The sequence below is a fragment of the Empidonax traillii genome, unplaced genomic scaffold (assembly GCF_003031625.1).
Source record: "Empidonax traillii isolate 1590-97213 ecotype Southwest subspecies unplaced genomic scaffold, ASM303162v1 scaffold23:size2178997, whole genome shotgun sequence".
NCBI lineage: Eukaryota > Metazoa > Chordata > Aves > Passeriformes > Tyrannidae > Empidonax > Empidonax traillii.
Window position 1 is genome coordinate 708,153 of NW_020955216.1, and position 13,972 is coordinate 722,124.

The 13,972-nt window shown below is 40.0% G+C and overlaps 1 protein-coding gene across 1 annotated transcript; it reads right to left on the reverse strand.

Annotated features, from left to right (window-relative positions):
- Positions 1-271: 271 nt before the first annotated feature.
- On the reverse strand, positions 272-7,181 carry LOC114067517 (borealin-2-like). Its single transcript, XM_027903036.1, has 10 exons — positions 6,966-7,181; positions 6,569-6,697; positions 5,573-5,613; positions 5,195-5,255; positions 4,483-4,550; positions 3,621-3,688; positions 2,893-2,931; positions 1,551-1,683; positions 1,241-1,327; positions 272-447 (listed from the first exon to the last, which is right to left on the reverse strand). Exons 1-10 carry the CDS (start codon positions 7,123-7,125, stop codon positions 400-402), a joined length of 834 nt encoding a protein of 277 aa, XP_027758837.1. The 5' UTR covers positions 7,126-7,181; the 3' UTR covers positions 272-399.
- Positions 7,182-13,972: the final 6,791 nt, after the last annotated feature.

Genomic DNA, 13,972 nt, shown 5'->3' on the forward strand with positions numbered 1-13,972 from the left:
CTAACTATTTGTGAATGTTCTGTACACTTCATGTATAATGTAAAGGAGAAGTTTATTCTTACACTTATGTATAGTTATGTAAAAAAACAGAGTCCTGTTTAGAATATCAGAGTTCAAACTTATTTCCTACCTCTAACTTATTGTTCATTTTACTGTGAACTGCTGTTAGATTTTAACTAAGTCTTTTATAGAGAACTTGAAAAAACATTTTCTTCTGCTTTAGTATCCTTCACAGAGATAACAGGAACTTAATAAGACACATCACATGATATAAAAGCTTACAGAAACATTTACTGGGCAGTTTACAGCTTTATTAAGACGTAACAGACATTATCTAAACACTTCAGAGGCAGCATGCCAGAGCTGTCACCAATATCCTGTGGGCACAAGACAGTTCCATTAACTTGGTTTAGCTGTTGCCTTTCCACAGAGTACGGTCAGCTCACTCTAAGGGGGGGAAAAATCATTTTAGTTCAAGCCACCCAACAGAGCTTAGAAGAAGAAAACATTGCTCTTGCTAAAGCAAGCAGTGAATTCTCACTCCCTCCCCCACAGCAGGGCCATGTTATAAAACAACAGAACAGCTTCCAGACTTTTATTTTAACTCAAATAGCTGCACTGAAGTATCAATACCTGCACAACTGTAAACTGGTTAATATTTCTTATGTCTGGATGGATTTCTATTACTTTAAACTACGCCCAGGTACCCTCATCTTCAGAGGAGTGGGGCACTATGTGCTGCAAAGTTTCTGCTCCACTTCCTTTTGCTTCAAAACTATTTACCTCCCTCAGTCCAAGGTAAGGCAGTTCCTATTCAATTGCAGCAGAGAATTAACAGGTATATAGTCCTTACTGAGCAAGGGACACAGAATAGTAGATTATAATAAGATTCAAAACTTGGCTTTAGCTTCGTTAGCCTTTGTGAATATGAGGCAGGAGAATGGCACTTTGCACTCATGGTAAGAGAGACACCAGAGCAGTGCAGAAGGAAGAGTTGATGCTCCTGTGCTCCCCCAGGCCGTTACCAAACTGCACATGCTTTTTCAAGGGCATTTACTCCTACACATGGTCCATGTGCAGCAGTTCTCCTCTCCCTCTTACTCCCTCCCTCATTATGCCAACTCATTTAGGTTTAAACTCCAAAGACTTAAAGCACTTAGAATTTACATTCGTGAGGGTATCTCACAGGAAAAATCAGCACTAGGTGTTTACTAGTCTAAGTCTACTAGTTTAGGCTTACCACCAAGTTATGAATGTGCTGTACTGTATCCTGATTTAGTAGTTGCACATCAATATTATGGAGGTCTCCACCAGCTGTACAGAGTGTCTAAATGTGAAGAGAAAGTTTTAAAAGTTACTCTGAAAGTTTTTACTCTCGTGCCCAGCTTCTCTGAAAAATTGCACTTCCCTGCTACACTGCAAAACTTTTGGCAACCGTTTTTCCTTTTGTTTAGCAGCATCTCATTCAGGAATAACAAGAGCTATCACTACCAGAATATTCACATTAATCAACTACTGTAAGTTGAAAATGTTTAAAATAAAAAATATACCTGTCCATCAGCCAGGGGAATGTTTACAAATGGAACTGGTTTATTTTGGGGTACTGATTTACTTCTTTTTAACATGCCTTGAACTCTTCCACGAGTAGGTAAAGTTCTTGAGCCCGTCTGTTGTAATCCAGCACTAGAATACAATAAAGATGTTAGTCTGAGGTTAATTAACTTCCTATGGTCTGCTGGAAATTTTCGTCAAATCCAAGTAGTAGGAACTACACTTAAAAGAAAGGCAGTCAGCTTTAAGTTTGTCCAGTTCTACCACAAGACTCCAGGAAATCCAACCATCAGCAGCATTCACTGGGTGATGTTTTATGCCCCTGACACTGCAGTAACCTTCTGAGCCTGTTACAGGCCTGGGAGCAAGCTGACATTTGGACCACTCAGTAACAAGAATATCCACTCTCCAGTATCAGCAGTAAATGTTTACAGTTTGGGAAAGAGGAAACTTTCATGCCTCAGGGCTCAAGATAAGACATGTGCTGTGTCTGTCTACCACAGAGGGAGAGATCAGTAAATACCAAAGCTGCTTGCTCTCAGAGGGACAGGGCACACCTTATGCCATACAGAATTCCTAAGCTTTCATTACACAAATCTTCTCACTCTGCCTAAAAAATGGGTATGTTCTACATGGAAACAGGCCTTTAACATTTATATCAGGCCAAGGTGAAACTCAGCCAGTTGCTGGTTTTAGGACCCATTTGAGTTATTCATCCTCTCACTTCAGCTGGTGACTTGAGCCAAAAGCAATCTCTGTAGCGTATGGAGAATGATGTTAATTGAAAATATGATATGCAAAGAACTGATTATAAATGTATTTGGGTTTTGTGGGGGTTGCTTTATTTTTTTAATACAGCAGTGTTGGTGACAGTTTAATCAAGACTGGCCTCTGAGAACAAGTTTGAGCCATAAACCCTTAAATAGTGAGTGAGAATAGAATTTATATTCTTAATAAATTTTTTTTAAAACTAATTTTAGTTAGGACATCAAATCCTGTACCTCCATGAGAATGCAAGTTAACACCCACACTCAATGCAGGAAGTGTAACTGGTTCACATCCCCACTGTCAAATTTAAGGGCAGACCATGAAGATCTATTACATCTGGATTGATGATGATTAATATCTAGATTGATAATAATGTAGATACAGTGTCTTGGCTCATCTGATTAGAGCATGATGCTAATAATGCCAAGGCTGTGGGTTTGATCCCTGTATGGGCCATTCACTTAAGAGTTGGACTCCATGATCCCTGTGGGTCCCTTACAACTCAGAATATTCTGTGAAATTCTGTGGTATTTAACAAAATTATTTCTTAAGAACAAGTCAAAACCCCCTTACCTGTTGGGTACCTTTGGAGTGGCTCTGAGGTTTGTGGCACTGCAATGAGAAGAGACTACTCTTCTGCAAGTGGGACTTGCAGAAGGATGTTAACACACTCAAAAAAAAGTAGTTATCAGTTATGTTTGGGGGGTTTCGTTTGTTTGTTCTTGTTTTATTATTATTTTTATTTATTCCTCCTCATCTAGTGTGGAGTTTTAGCTGAGATGGAGATAGACAGACAGTGGGTTAGAGAATGGATCAGAGAGTGCTTCAGGACAGAGATCCAGTGTATACACATGTGAAAAAGCCCTCCTGAGGTAAATGTGGTATTGTGGGACCTAACAACATACAGGAGCAAAAGAATTAATTTATGTGAGTAGGTAAGAGAGGGCTGCAATTACCAAACTGAGTGTTTATTACAGAACAATTTATTAGTCCTGACACAGCAAAAATGCCTTCCTTACATGTTCTCTTCCATTAAGTATTGTTTGGAAATCTATACTGATTCCCTAAGCTCAGAACTCTGCACCATTCAGTGGGAGATACAATTCCATGCCTTCATCAGCTAGAGGTGCTTTTTTGTCCAGGTTTCACATCACCTCAGTGCATCTCACTCACTCAGGGAAGACATCCTTATCAGATGTATTCCTGTTGGGCTCAAATCTCAGCTACTTGATTTGAAAATAATTTTATTCAGCATTCACAAGTTCAGGTGGATTTAAGAAGCTATCAAAGGTCAGTCTTACCTAGAAAGAGGGTTCAGTTTGCCATTTAAACCAGAGGCCAATGAAACCAACGACTTGGTTTTGGAAATCTGAAAATGTATATGTAAGACTGCAGTTAAAAGAAGTGGCATTTGGAAGCAAAATGATAGGTATTTGCAGGAAACAATACTGTAAGAATTCCATGTGGAAAAAGAGCAGTTAAGCCCCATGGTGTTGCATTTTATATAGTTCTATGTATATACAAAATGGCAAATATGCATTCTAGAAGGAGTTTTGTACTGTCAAAACATATTCATACTGAAGTTCTGTACAATCAACCACCTGTCTCAAATATCCACCTTCCAACTTTTAAACCTTACAACTAATGCCTTTAACTCTGCATTGAATGTTTTTTGTGTTTGTTGTCATCTTGCTACATATTTCAGTGCCTGGCTGAGGAGCTACTTTGCACAGACAGACTGAGGTGGTAAAATTAATACTTGATTTGGTTTAGAGATCAAGATGGAAAGAATGCACTAGTCATTCAAATATAGAAAATAATTAATTAAAAGGAAGGCTTTTTTAAAAAAAAGAAGTTTCAACAAAAAATGGTTCCTCAAAGCTTCAAGACTCACTGGCAAATCAAGAGAGAATGACTATGCCAGTATTTGCAAGTCTGTGTGAATTAGTCACTACAAGTACAGATACTATATTTCATTATGAAAATTATTTACTATACTGATTAGCCTTGCTTAACTTAAAATATGTTAAATTTATAACAGCTGATTTTTCAAAAAAACAGCAAGTCACTGGCCTGCCTGGTCATGGATCTGACAGGGTTCATGGCAGGTCAAAACTGACTAAGCCCTTATGGTTTTTGAATATAAAGAAAAAATAGACTTACTTTTTTAGTTACTTTCTTTGCAGAACCGTGCTTGGCGTCTTCATATTCCACAATTGTAGTTACCTTAACTAGAAATGTATTAGCAAGACAAGGAAAATATAAATCTCAGGAAGAGCACAAAACACCACTTCAGACTTGTGTTTAAAGCCATTTTCCCCACTGACAGTTACATATCACTGCTGCTCCCCATGGTCAGTCACCTGGGACACACTTCAAAACAAACTCTGTCTGTTCCTTGCAGTCAATGAGACACACAGGGCAGTTAAAAAGACACCAGATAATCCCTTAACTCCCAGACAAAACAGAATTACATCTCAGTGTCCTCCTTATTGCATATATTGGGATGTGAAGAAAAATGGTGTTTTTCTTACAAAGCTCTGTGGGCAGAAGGTCAAAGGGGAAGCAAGAAAAGAGGGGTGACTTCCCTAGCTCTTCTGCTATACTGTAAAGCACTGGCAAGTCACTTAAATCTCTCTCTTCTCACCATTTTCCGTGATGAATCCAAGAGGTACTTTGAAGTACCTCAAGAGTAGCATAAGTCATGATCCTCCACACTGAATGCTAAGGGGAACTGTTACACACTTTCCCCTCTTGTGTTCTTGAGGCTTAACATTCCCTTTAGAAATGCTCAGTTCAAACCAATTAAAAAAAAAAAAAAAAAAGAGAGAGAATATTTAAGAACCACAAGCTATGTTTTATTGGATTGACTTGCCTTTTTTGCTGTTGGTCCTCACCAGTTTTGGATTTGGTATGTCTTCTAGAGAGCAGTCAGTCTAAAAAATAGTGTTTATACAACAAAGGAGGGTCAACAGATTTTGCCTGGTAGATGAATATTATGTTACAGAAGCACATGAAAGCAAGAAGTGGGACTGGCTAAACACCAGTTTATTTTTTCAGAAACGTCTGAATTTCTGCCACCAGATGACCTTAAAATTTAGGTAATGTTCATAACTGCACTGTGACTGGCTGTCTTTTCATGTCATCTTCTATTTAAACACACAGCCAAACAAAATATTTTGTCTGAAATATTTACAGCAGGGAGAGAAGAGCTCTATTTAAACTGTGATAAAATTTGAAAACACATACTTACCACTGCAGCAGCAAGAGCCACTTCCTCCCCTCCTTGCAAATCTGTAACTCAAGAAAGTGTAACTTGTTTAGATACTATTACTTGCGTCATTTTTATCTTCAGTTTTTTATCTTACAGCCTATGAAGCAGAACAAGTAATTCAGGATTACAGTGGCTTAAATAGTTAACCTTAGTTAGCATATATGTTGCATTGGAACAAGATTCATGTAGAACAAGAGTCATCCTCCAAAACCGCGAAAATTTCAGTATGTTTAATCTTTGAAAGGATACTGAGTGTAGTCACATAGTATATAACTTGAATTCCGAGAAGAGCCACACACACGCATTGTACTGCAGAAGGCTAATGCTTTTAGGCAGAAGTTTCTCAAGAAAAGCACTGAAATTCATACTCAGGCTTATGGTAAACTCATCAAGAGTCTTAAGTTTGATCACTGTGTGGCCCCTGCAATTTCCAGCTGCAAGACAGATTCCAAAAACATCAGTTCTCACCAGAATATACCACATCTTAAACTGCTGCATAAATGGGAGTTAAAATAAACTTGCTTGCTCATCAGCACAGGTGAACAACTAGCTGTGAAAGGCTCAGTAGTAAAAGACTTCAACTGACAAAGAAAAAAAAATCTCTGGAGCTGGAATTGACAGAGTCAGATGGACAGAAGCACTTACGTTTTCATGCACAGAAAATACTAGGTTTGTAATTATTCCTTGTCCTTCAGACTTTAAATGACTATTTAAGAGCACACATAAAACCCCTCCAGAGTCTATACACACACTAATTCTACACCCTGTTTTGCACAGATCAGTCTATTTGAACAAGAGTGCTCAGTGAGCATCTGCAGGGTAACAGCGCTGCTGATTAGCTTAAAATACTCAGCAGACAAAGCAAACTTGTCTATAAAAGTCCCCGAGTTTACAGGTTTTCTCACACCAGTCACAGACACATCCTGCCCTAATCGTGTCCTCACCCCTCGCAAGGACAGGGCCACGCACACTTACTGAGCAAGTCTTTCCTTTTCATTTTCTTGATGGCAGCGGGCATCCTCAGCAGCTCCACTGCAAACGCCTTCTCAGCTGTTTGCAATAGCGAATCGAGCTCCTTCTTCATCTCCTGGACGTGCTCCTTGGCTTCAAAACAAAACAGGTTTTTATTGCCATGCGTGTTACATATTTCCAAGTATAAAAGCTGGAATATCGCTTATAAAAGAAAGTTAACGTTTTATCGGGAGAAACTCGGCTTGGGAGTCGAAGCGCCTGCTATACCAGCCACTCCAGGGGACGAGAACGGCCATGCCGGCCCGGGGGCTCTTCCCGCCGGGAGCCGCTGTTCCCTCCACCCATCCCGGGCAGGGAAGCTCCGGCGGGCGGGCACCACCTCCTCCGCCCCCGGCCATACCCTGCTGGTCGAAGTCGCTGAGGAAGAGCGCGATGCGCTGGTCCTTTTTCCCCTGCGACAGCCCGGGGCGCTGGTCCCGCTCCTGGGGCAGAGCCCCGCGGTCCGGCTCCAAGCCCGAGTCTGAGCTGTGCCGCTTGCCCGGGGGCTTCCTCAGGGGCATGGCAACCAGCCCGCCGGGAACCGAGCCGGGGAGAGCGGGGGATCCTCCCTCCCTCCGCCCCCGCCCGCGGGCCGGGCGGACACACCTCGGGGAGGGGATGGGATGGACACACCCTCGGGGAGGGGAGGGGACGGCCCGGGGCGGGGGACGAGGGGGATCTGCGGATGCCCCCTGACCCAGGAATGGCCAGAGAGGCACAAAGCCTATCCTATCCTATCCTGTCCTATCCTGTCCTATGCTAGGACAAGGAATAATGGGTGCAAATTGAAAGAGGGGAAATTTAGGTTAGATATAACAAAGAAATTTTTTACTGTAAATGTGGTTAGACCCTGGCACAGGTTGGCCGAGGATGTTGTGGATGCCCCACCCCTGACACCACTCAAAGCCAAGTTGGATAAGGCCTTGAGCAACCCCGTCTAGTGGAAGATGTCCCTGCACATGACAGGGATTGGGATTAGATAGTCTTTAAGGTCCCTTCCAAACCCTTAACATTCTATGCTTCTATAACCCTTGTGCCCTGACAGGAGCTGGGCTGGCTCACATGTACACACACAAGGTTTGGTTCTGGTGGAACAAATTAATTGTGCTGTTTTGTTACTTGTTTGAAGCGGCCACTGCAAATCTGAGCACACAAGGAGGGAGTGCTCCCATCCCTGATGAGTAGTGACCAAGGCCAGAGGGTGTCCAGGGCCAGGGGCAGGCAGTGGATGTGCTGTCAGGGCTTGGACAGGTACTGTGAAACCTTTCTGCTCGACAGGGAAACCTTTCTGCCCTATTTTAGAGCCAAGGCTTGGGTTTAGATACTTCACTTCATTGAGTAGAATATGCAAAGCTTCAAAGCTAGTAAAGTGAATAACCTGTTCTGGCTCATGCAAATGGTTACAGGTTGTGTAAATTCTAATCATGTGAACACAGGATTTAATGAACATGTAATAAAGTGGAACATTAGAAAGGCATGACTACACCTAATATTGAATATTCAAATCCATATCCTTAAAAGTAGAATCCCTTGAAGAAACCTATTATCTTACATACATCCAAATAAAAAATCATGCCAGAGCATGAGCATTTTGGGTTTTGTACAAATTTGACCAAGGAACTGTATAAAAAGGAATTTAGACAATATTTTAAAACACTAGTGATTTTCACGCAGCATACATAGTTGATGCTGCAAGCTCTCTGTAGTAGTTTTTTCTGTATCATTCATCTGGCACAATATCCTTATCTCCTGAGCCAGATGGGACAGCCTATGTCACTGAAAAAAAAAAAGCTGTAAAAAATCTGACTGATAACTCATAAGCATTTTATATCAGATCATGTTCTTTGTAAAACAAACAATGTACCTCCCTCTTGCCATTATATTTTGATTTAAAAGTATAAGAATTGCTGTCCCAATAAAACAAGAAGCCTTTCATACCTGTAAGTTATCATTAGAAACTTGTAAACCTTTATTTTCTGTTGAGTGGTAAAGAAGGTCATCAGTAAGAAACAACAGCAAATTGGTTTCCATAGTTGGACCAAATTGTACCCAACTTTTTGAGCTTTAGGAATGGGCATTTATGAGTAAATATACATTCTTTCTTTAATTGAAAACTGAATTCAGAAGCATTAAAACAATGCAACATCCCACTCTGCAGTTTTTAGTCCCTTTCTCCCTTCTCCTGCATGATATGAAAATCCCACAGAGTATTTATGGCAGACTGTGCAAGACCTACAGAACAGAGAATTTTTCCCACACTGGTGCAGGAATGGACTCATTGGTTTTTCCTGGAGCTGTTTGTTACCCAGATATCTCACCCAGCTGGCTGTGTTGCAGAACTACCAAGGCTAAAGATACCCTCTGCTATTTGTTTCAGACTGAAGAAGACTAAATTCCGTGATAAATTCCAGCTATCAGTGGCTTGGCTGGAGCAAAGTGCTGCTTACTGGAAGCAAAAGCAACAAAGTTTATGTTCACAGTTTTGGTATCGGATTATTTAGCTCAACATCTTGTTTTGGTGAAGTGAAAAGTTATTCAGTGTTTTTAAGGAGCAGTTCTATAGGGAAAATGCTACACTTTTAATGCAGTTTCTCCATATGGAAACACTGTTTAATCCCCCTTCCTCCCAAAGAATGCAGGGCAATTTTTGTAATTCTATAGCCAATTTTAAGATTAAAGTCTAATTAAAGTTATTATTGTTTGTATTCCTGGAGAAAGCATTTCAAATGCCAGTGTATAAAAATAGAATAAAATTATGTCCTTTTTTTCCCCATGAAACCTTAACTTACATTATTAGCTCCTTATTCTATTTACTAAATAAGGTGAGGAGCAATTGCCAATGGGACAGTTCACAAGTTCACACTGTGAATTAAATAACAGTACTTCATGGAGGAACAGGGCTGAAGAACCTACACAAAACACTCACTTCAAAAGGAAGGGTTTAGGTAATGTTGTTATTCTCCTTGACTTGCTTGTACCTTTTTGTCAAAAGTCTCAAAATTGTACTTAGAAAAATCTAAGGCACTGACATTTGATAAGATTAAATTAATTTGAGAACTGTGTGTTCCAGTTCTGTTGGCAGTTACTATTTTTCCCCCCTGAATTATCTGCTGATTAGGAAGTCCCCTGGAAAGTTCTTAAAAACATGCAAGTTATAAACCTAATCAAATAAACAGCTGAAAAACAGCCCTATTTTTATTCTCATCTATGCTGACAAAATTCCCTTTAAAAAATGAGTATTACACATCAAGTATCAGAGCTCTGGTTAGGAACAGAGAGACTTGTCATTTAGTGATAGAGGTTACTGACCCGAATGCAAAAAGGTAAAATTTGTAAGGAAACCTCCCTTCCTCTTTCCCAGACTTGTAATTTCTTAAACCAGACTGAGTTTCATTGTTACAAGTGAGAAACTATGTGTGTACTTCAACACAGATTACCACCTTGCTCAGTGTACAGAGGCACTGGATGCCTAAGAACAAGGCTGATTTTATACCTATATTTGAACTTACATTCCTGTTTGGATTTTAGTAAGAGTAGATCTTATTTAGTAATCTTTTTGTCATATTAAACACAGGAGAAAAGTTGAATTTACTGGCAAGAAAACTGATTTGATAATGCCTCCTCAGTATTTTTAAATGTAGTCATATTGAATTAATTTTAAATGCACTGCATAGTTCTGTAAATTTGTGTCACTACAGGATTATCTGAGGAGAAAGGAAAGAAGACTGATCTCTCTGAACATTTTGAGTTCCCAATACTTCTGATAGGTTTAGGAAATGCACAAAAGAACAAGCAGGTTATTGCTGACCTTTATGAACTGCGCATAAAATTCTTCTCCAGATACTGGAGGATTCACTACAATATCCATTGCTGCATGTCCTGAGACTTGGGGACAAAGGCAAACAGAAAGCAGTTTAACAATCTTCTCCTTTAATTTCTGAGTGCTAGTAAATGACCTCCATGTAACCTCCTCTGTAGCCACATCTGTGACAAAGTGAACAGAAAAGATCGGTCAACCTCAAATGTACAAATACTGGGAAAGCAATGAAAGTGATTGCAGAAGGGGGAAGACAATTAAGGAGAATCTTACAATATATGACATGGAGGTTGTTGAAACAACTGTTACACTGATAATGGTTTAAGCTGGAACTACATGGGATGTCAGTAAGTCCTAGTATCCCATACAGAGATGAAGGTGAACATGCAGCTTCCCTGTCAGGTGAGTTCACATGGGTTGTTTAATTGTCAAAACAGGAGCACACGGCTATAGCAGCACACTCCTCCCCATCTCCTCCTCCCCAAAACAACCAAACCCAAACATTTCCAGCATCAGACATCCCAGCAGTTATTGAGCTGTTCCTCTGAATGCTGGAGACCAATTTTCCATTATCACAGGTCTGGATTGGGAGTGTAGGATTTCACCTTTGTGGAACTGAGACATTAGGTGTCTGCAATAAATGTGCTTATAACTTGGTGCTTTGAAAACCACAGAGCTAATCCATTACTCTATGCTTTAAATGCTTTTTTCCTTCTTTTGATAGTTTTTAGGTAAAATTCATAGGAGATGGTGGATTACCTTCAGGTCAGTAACATGAAAGGGCTGTCCAACCAGATTAATGAGGAAGATGAAAAAAAAAAACTAAATCAGACTTACTTGCCCATATATCCCTCAGAGGTGGAGTGAAAAGAGGCCAGCTCAGCATTTTTGTAGTACTCAGGTCCCATCTCACACAGAAACTTTTTGAAAGAATGGAACTGGCATCCTTCAGAGTACACACTGTCCTGGTAAACCTGAACAGTCAGAAGACATTAATGTGCTCTGTTCTCCCAGCTAAGGACAAAACATGGCCTTTTAGAGAGACAGATCTGAAGAAACAGTGGTAACACTGAAAACTTAAGGGCTGTTAGAAGATACAAGGTTCTTTGTTAAGTAATAGTTACTGTCATGATATACTTTATATCATGTGACATAGTTAAAGGTTCAGCCTTTGGGAGAACAGTGAGCTTCTTTGTATACAATTTAACCTTTACTTGCATGTTTAAATTGATTTCCCTTCTGTTTCTCTCATTTGAAGTGGTCTCAGCTTCACACAGGTTTTTAGGTCAGTTCCAACAAAGTTCTTCCTTGTGCTCCCTGCGCTTTCTCTCTGGTTCAAATCCAGATCAAGCCACCTGTTATATTGGTCCTTTGACACTAAGTATCCTGAATGTTTGCTCATGTCTTGATATGATAACAGAGAATCTGTTCCCTGTACTTAAAAAATACCAATACCACCCACGGAACAAAATTATGCTTCATATGAGTACTCTCAGCTGTGCTTTTGAGAGAACACAATATTCCATTACCTCATCAGCCAGAAGAAAAAGTTTCTCTTCACGGGCAAAGTGTATCACATCTTCAAAGCTCTTTCTATTTTGCACCTGTCCTAAGTTTTATTTTTAAAGCAAGAAGAAAGTTAGCATGTCATGGCTTCCAATGATTATGCCTGATTAACTGCAAAATTTAGGAAAAACATTCTGAGCACAACACTACAGGGAAAGTTGGAAACGGGAATATCAAGATCATGATTTTTCTGCTGTGCTCAGTTATAAGCAAAGAAGTCCCAGCTAGTTCTTGCTTGTTGCTTTCCATTCACTTTATCTCACTAACCACAAGAGACCAATGAATAAAACCAGAAATTAGAACTGGGGCCTGTGCAGATTCTTCTTTGGAACAGTGACCTGTTTTAGATTAGGAGCAATTGTGGCCAGCTGGGAACAAAACTGCAGTCCCATTATGTTTCCATTTTCAGTAACAGAAGAGACCAAAAGTCTTGGAATGGAAATATAATCATATCATGTAGTTTATGCCCAGAAGATACAGGCAGAAATGTAATGTTTGTGCTAAGGTTAGTCCAGAGGATTTACCTGTGTGAGTCTATGTATAGGGTTTTTTACATGTGAAATAAAAGAGTGTATTTGGTACAGGTAGTAGAGAGATTTCTTGCTTTTATAACCAAGGGAGAACTCTGATGTACAGGTGCAACCGAAGCAAGCGTCCTTATCAGCATTTAATTGACAGTGTAAACCCAAAAACATCTCTTCAAATACAGCAGCATATCCTTTAGTTTCCCAGTGGTTCTAGTACGAATTCTGCTGTTCTGTGCTTCTCATCACATACTGACTCAGCTGCTAAGTTAATGATTTATAATCAACATAATTTTGTACCCACTATGAGTTTAAAAATATCGAGCATTCAAAAAAATATAATCAGGATCATATTTTAAAACTCCTTAACACCCTCTGTCCCCCGAGTTATGAAGCTGCTTTATCTTTGGAAGGGCCAAATAATGAGACTCGTAGGGCTGCTGATTTTTCATCACTGGTGAAATCAAACCAGCATGGTACAGATCCTATGTGCTATGTTGCCATTCCTGACAAGCTGCCAGTATCACAAACTCTGGAAAGCCAAGTCACTACCAACATCTGGAGAGCTGTTCCCATCAGAATATTGTCATTCTGAGCTCTGCCACTAGATGTCATTGAAAAAAACACTTTTACCAACAAGCTATGAAAGGCTGCCTTAATAAAAGCAGTCTGAAACCCACACTCTGAAACCCAAAAAATCCTACACCGCTTCTCTCCTTCCCCCACAGCATCTCCCACAACCACTTTTCAGTCACTTGTAGCAGAAATGTCTAGGATCACCCCAAGTTCATGTGCAGTTTACAGAGCACAACTAGTAACTTTAAATAAAATGAGATGTTAAATACCCATGCGCATCACTGCTGACTATGAGCAAGAGATAAAGAGTAAAAATAAGCCCAGGCCAAGGTGATTCAAACTATGAAGCCTAAAACTGATGGACAAGGAAGTGAAAAGTGCACATCTATTTTTGAACACTGTCATAAAGCCACAGAATCTTCTTTGCTTGCTGGGTGGTGTGAAATAATTGTGCCTGGCTTAAGTTTCCTCACTCAGTTATATGCTAGTACTCTTCCTGATAATATTTCTACAAAAACATGATTTATAAAGACAGAGAAGCTTTGCAAGTACTGCACAATTGTATTGGGCAAAATAGTAATTCAGGGCACAAAGTTCCCTGGTGTCCTAAACATTTACTTTTAGAGGACTAAAAGTTCTATTGGGTTTGTACGTGGGTCTTTGACCACAGCCAGGAAGCTGCTGGTAAAGTAGGAGAGCAAAGCTAAGCTGTCATTCTGCCTTGTGCTCATGGAGTGCCTTGTCCTGTGACTGAGGATAAACAGAACACTTAATTATCCTAGACTTCTACACTTAATTGTGCTCAATTGATAGTTTTGACTAGAACTTGTGAGTTTGCACTGTGGGATGCAAATAAAATAAACCCAACCCAAAAAGCTGCATATG